Source organism: Physcomitrium patens, chromosome 22 (assembly GCF_059467195.1).
Source record: "Physcomitrium patens ecotype Gransden chromosome 22, ASM5946719v1, whole genome shotgun sequence".
NCBI lineage: Eukaryota > Viridiplantae > Streptophyta > Bryopsida > Funariales > Funariaceae > Physcomitrium > Physcomitrium patens.
The window spans coordinates 7,919,306-7,925,128 of NC_143431.1; the positions used below are offsets into that span (position 1 = coordinate 7,919,306).

The following is a 5,823-nucleotide window of genomic DNA, read 5'->3' on the forward strand; positions in this document are numbered from 1 at the left end:
CAATTTCATGGAATTGCAAGAGAAAACCAATAATTGCAAGGTCTACAATGGAGGCAGAATACATGGCAGCAAGTCATGGTATAATGGAGGCAATATAGCTAAGACAAGTTTTAGAAGACATTGGACTTGTGCAATTGGAAGCAACTCCAATGAAGTGTGACAATCAAAGTTGTCTTACTTTTGCCAAGAATCCAAAACATCATTTAAGGACAAAGTTTATTGATATTCAACATCACTTCATACGGGAGAAGATTGAGATGGGAGTAATTGATATAAAGTATTGTGCAAAGAAAGACATGCTTACTGATTTGCTCACAAAAGTATTGGTGAAAGATAGACATTATAAATTGACAAAGGGTTTAGATTTATTAGCCTTTGACCAATAGCAAAGTGGGAGTGTTAAAGTAAATGGAAGATAAGTTAGAAGGTAAAAGATATTATCTTAGATAAGTTGCTAATGGTCAAAGGGCAGCAAAAAGATGAAAGAAAGTTACCAAAGTAGTAGCTAGGATTATATGTAGCAGCTAGGGTTATAGGTGCCGGCTAAGGTTATAGGTGGGGGCTAGGATTTAAAGTGGTAGCTAGGTTAAGAGGAATCTAAGATTTAGTTGAATGAAAGTAAGATGAATGCTAGCCAAAATAGATGTAACCTCTACCTATAAGTAAGGGATGTTGGAAGTAAGAGGCATCTCATTCCACACTTCTCTTGTGTCTAACCTTGCTATTTTCTACTTACTTGTGTCTTGCTTATTGTGTTTTTTCAATAGGAAATATTGACAATTTTTGTGACTGGAATAAAAATATTAAAAAGACTAAACAAATATGGCGGATTGTAGTAGCAGTAGCAATACCCTATATATATATATATATATATATAATAGTTGGCTGCCTCAATATCAAATAGTTCGAGAAAAGTAGAGACCAAGAGAAAAGTAGAGACCAATATTTGATATTGATTTGATCAGGTTTTCTACAGATAAAAAGGTCGTTTCTTCAGCTCATCTTGAGCTAATTACATTCTTCCAAAAATATCAGTCTCAGTCGCTGCAACGTGTTTTCTCACCATGCAAGCAAGCAGCATCCATAGTTTCATTTTTTTTTATTTCATTGAAGCATTTGCAGTCCATGAGTAGCGACTAGATGGTTTACATCAACATGACTGTTCAATCGGATCTGCACATACGCAAATTACGCACAAGTTCCGTACATCTCTAAAGTCGAATCCGATCTTCACTTATACCGCCATCAGTGCCGTAAAAAGACTGGCCAGTTTAATACCGCAAGCTGGACAAAGAATCACCCGGGTTCGAATCATTCTTGCTAAACAATGAACACAGTAGGATGCTTATTCTATTTGATGCAGATTCCGCGCCAATCGATTCCAAAGGCGCCGCCGTGGAGGTAGCCTACGAAGATGCCCCAGTCGCAAGTCCAGCGCCTTTCCAAGCAGACGTCATCAGAGTCTTTTACCATTCATTTTTAGAGTGCTTTTGAAATAAGCACCCATGATATTCTTAGCATATGTATGCCTTAGATATGTATCGTACTTAAATTTCTTCACTCATGAGCTACGTACTGCTCTACACAACCCTAAGTCTGGTTTTGGGGAGCTATCTTCCAAATCGCAGTAAGCGACGCTCCTCCGCCAAGCATGCACCAATGCTTTGAATTGTAGTTTAAGTCCAAGAATATCTGATTGATTACTAGTGTCAAGGTGACCAATAACGACCGTTGAAGTAAATGTACAATGCGAGGTATCAATCACGCTAGCCAAGTCAAGCCAATATGCTTACAGACTCACCCAAATGATTTTGGGTGAAAGGATAATGAATCCTAGATTCCTAACCTACGGTCTAACAAATAAATGATTATCTAAGACTTCCGAAAATCTCCATTAGCAGAGGGGAAATCTGCGCTTTGACCCATAGGAGGTCTGTTGAATTGGTGAGCTTGGTTCACAAAATCGCCGGCTCTGGTGGAAGGCCTGTTGTTCCTGGAAAACTCCCCCCTCCTGCGCAATGGCCTGGGCTGTTGTATAGAGCGATGGTTGTGCTGAAGAATGCTATCTGTAGTTGCACTATTCAATGAAGGATTCTTCGGCACAGTCCTCTCGAAATTCAGTGACTGCGACAGAATATCCTTTCTAGAAGTAGACCTCTCCTGGGTAATGTAATGAGCGAGAAAGTCATCTTCCTTAGTGGAGGATTCGAGATTCGACTGCCGAGTCTCAGCACTCCGTCGGGGTCTATCGTGATGGTACGAAGAGATCGTGAAGTCTTCATGTCTGCGCGATGGTCTGCCCAGATTGTAAGACTGGTGCATGAAATTCCCTGGGGCCTTCTGGGAGCCCCCGCCAGACTTGTACGCTGATGAAAGAATGTCACTTGCTTTGCGCGAGTCGCGATCCATATTGTAAGAATCAGACATGAAGACTCCAGGCGAGTGCCGTGTCGACGTTCTTGTAGGCATAAACGAAGAGGAGGCATCACTTCTGCGGGAAGCTGGCTTGTGAGACGGTTGTGGGCCGTTTTCGCCACTATTCTGCGATCTATCGCCTCGACTGGATGGTTTTCGGGAAGTTGCTTGTGAAGCATTAGGACTCACGCTTACCATTGCACTCCGAGAGGAATCTCGAGATTCCCGCTTCGGTAACGAAGTTCGCTTCTTGACTTTTGATTGCACCTCGTCATCTGATGCCCGCTGCTTGGGATTGCTATGAGCTCGAACCTTAGCTTGGGCCGACTTAGTTGCTGCCATGTAACCGCTTCTCCTGACAGCAGGAAAATGCAAGTTCTCGCTATGAGAGGGCGTGTTGGAATTAGAGCGTGGGAGCGAAGAGGCATCTGATTCGGCTTGGCCATTGCATCCCCTCAACATTTTCCGTTGCTGCCGCTGGAGCTGTATCAAGGTGGAGGTAATGGGGGATGTGTGCTTACTGTTGTTATCAAAACTGAGGTGCAATGCTTGTGAATGTGTTGGTGAGTCGTCCATGCCACTCTGCGAAGTCCGGTTATCTTGGTTCTCGGCAGCAGCTTTGGTGGGCAACTGACCCTGGGCATCTTTCAGAGGGCGGTTCTCCCAAGGACGAGCTGCCATCCAACGCTCCAACCAGCTCCAACCCCAATGGGGTTTATCATCTTCATTGTTGAAGTATACCTGTGAGGATCCTCCGTGACTTTCTGGTCTCCACTGATCACACAAGCAAGAAAAAAGCTGGTGCCGTCAGGCAAAATTATCTGAGATATGCGTCCCTTCCTCAACTCATTGACAAGCGCCCGAAGTACGAGACCATGAGAAGGAATTCGCCGTAGAACTTGAACAAGGAAAAACCTGTACAAGTATACACTGATTTCGTTCCTTGTACGTGAAAAAGAAGTATCTACTATGTCCAGCACTCCAGAGCTTAAATAACAGCTACACTGAAACATGAGATTTCAGAGACTGATGAGAAAAATTGTAAGGTTCTCGAAATGAGGACTAAACTGACCCAAAATTGACAGGACTGGTATGTGTTGAGTACCTGTTGGCTATTGGCATATGCTCGGGCTCTTTCGCGCTTCATAAGTCCCTCCTGTTTTTGTTGAAGCTTTGCTTGGAGGTCTTGCTTAGTTCGAGAGCTAGCGCACCACCCGAGCTGCAGGGACGAACACTTATGTGTGAGAAGCCAACCTGAGAGGGTAACTACTAACAAACTGACCTAGGGCGGAGTTGGAACTCCACGTATTCGCTTGTTCTATGAGTTTACATATGCTAAATAACCAGTGGAAGAGGTTCTAACACATGAGATTAACTTGCTAGTTGGTATAAGAATCGACGATTGAATTGGATTCAACAGGAATATGGTCATTGCACCTCGGATTCACGGAGTTGGGCCTCGATGAGCCTTCGATGGCTTATGGTGCGCTGCACTGCGAGACCTTGCTGAGACATGCGGACTCGACGGGCACGGACGCGAGCTTGGACCCTTACTAAAGCTTGCATGCATCGCAGGGTTATTGCTGCCTGCCTCCTCACTGTGTGGCCCCGCACCAGAGCTTGCAAGCGTACCAATCCTTTCAATGCTCGCAGAGCTCTCCTTGCCTGCAAAAAGAGCAGATTGTTTTTTTTGAAAAACACGATCTACCGTTGAATCCAATTCAATCGTCGATTCAATCCATATGCAGAATGACCATCCATGGTTCACGGATTTGTACACTTTCCTGGAAAAGTTATCTTCATGGAATACTTTTTTGTGCAGGATGATTGCATCCTTCAAAAAGAAAGATGAAAGGAAAGAAAATAAAAAAGAAAAAGAAAAAATGCAGGCGAAGGGAGGTTGAGGGTCGAACCAAAAATCCTCGGAAGGCGGTTTGGATACGAATTGCAGCCCATTCTGCCACCACAATCGAGTGCGAATTGGTAGATGGACTTTCAGTTCCCACTGTCTCATCAATCATCACCTGCACCTGCTCCATCTTGAACTCCTGGCTGTAGCTTGACATGACCGGCCCAGTCGACATGACATCCTGGTCCGGCTCTTGGTCGTTCTCTGAGGCATGTCTCCAAAGCGTCCATCTCTTGTGAATCTTTTCATTAGACTTCTCTCCTTGAAGTTTCTTCGGAGGGACCTGTGAGTTCTACCCAACCAAACACTTTTCTGTTAGCAGCTCTTCGACAGAACAAAGAAAACATATTCATCGATCTTAGAACGCTTCAACCCATTTCCCTCAGACCTCAAACACTAAGCATAGATCCAGAACGTGTTAAATGTAATAGAGGACAACACAGATTGGAAGTTGAAGTCAGAATCTAGTCACTAGAAACTGTTAATCTAAGTCCACACGTAAACCAGTGAACCGATTAGAATTTGGAATTTGCGTGGATCAGGGCCGTGGAGTAACAAGAGTTTCTAGCGGAAGGGAAACTTAGAGTAGTGCAATGCTCACTTACGACAATATCTTCTCTGTCAGACTGAACAGACCGTTCTGAAGGGGCCCTCTCGGAAACACCTTTCTCGGAGGCTGTAGTGGACAATGCTTTCGTTTCTGGTTGTGCTTTCGTGATAACAGGTGCAGCTGAAACTGCTCCACTAGCACCTCCTCCGCGTTTCCCGCTAATGAGGGACTTGAAGAATTTACTAGATGCACCCATACTAATCCAGCTTCGTCCAGATTAGATTGACGTAGCTTACAGACATGAGCTACAGACGATATCTTCTGCGAGGTACTCACGAGTAAAGTCCGGGTCTGCACTCCGTGCTGCGAGAGGCAACCGCGGCACATGTACCTCAAGTCCGGCACTTCCCAACAGCAGGAACAATCCGCACACAGCGGGGCACTGATTGGAGAATGCAGCGGCCGACAACAGAACGGAATTCAAATCTGTGTTAATATCGTTACAGTGCGGATCAAAAGAGGACTGCACGAACAGATACCCCTGCAACGCCTTAACAATTCTAGACACATTGTAGGTTCTGGGGCCCAGAGTGGAGCCTGCACGACCTAAAACCAGGAACTAAACCTCCACCACTTTTCAAAACCAATGGAGGTAGGGACTGCCTGGTGCATGAACGATCGAATGCTAGTGTTTAATACCAGCGAAGTTTTAATCTTGGATAGATGAAGCAACAGGAGGTACGGAATGGATACAGAGAGTGAGACAGGGAGGGTGGAAGAGGGGGCTAAACCAAGATCGGCAGAAGCGAGTGGTGTGAGGGCGAGGAACGTAGACGACGACGACGACGACGACGACGGAGGAGCGTAGGAGGTGGGGTGAGGGGGACACAGCGCGCCGCAAGGACTGTAGCTCGAGAGGCAGGCAGCAAAGGTGGAGAGAGTTTGGGCT

The 5,823-nt window shown here is 45.3% G+C and overlaps 1 protein-coding gene across 3 annotated transcripts; it reads right to left on the minus strand.

Moving 5' to 3' along the window:
- Positions 1-1,675: 1,675 nt before the first annotated feature.
- On the minus strand, positions 1,676-5,283 carry LOC112275341 (uncharacterized). 3 transcript variants are annotated; one of them, XM_024505637.3, is made up of 5 exons: positions 4,930-5,283; positions 4,329-4,607; positions 3,853-4,080; positions 3,521-3,634; positions 1,676-3,189 (listed from the first exon to the last, which is right to left on the minus strand). In XM_024505637.3, the coding sequence occupies exons 1-5, from the start codon at positions 5,128-5,130 to the stop codon at positions 1,873-1,875; spliced, it is 2,139 nt and encodes a 712-aa protein (XP_024361405.1). In that variant the 5' UTR covers positions 5,131-5,283; the 3' UTR covers positions 1,676-1,872. The 3 variants fall into 3 exon arrangements, with proteins under 3 accessions (XP_024361405.1, XP_024361404.1, XP_024361406.1); XM_024505636.3 differs by having other exon boundaries at positions 4,329-4,616; XM_024505638.3 differs by having other exon boundaries at positions 4,329-4,616; positions 4,926-5,283.
- Positions 5,284-5,823: the final 540 nt, after the last annotated feature.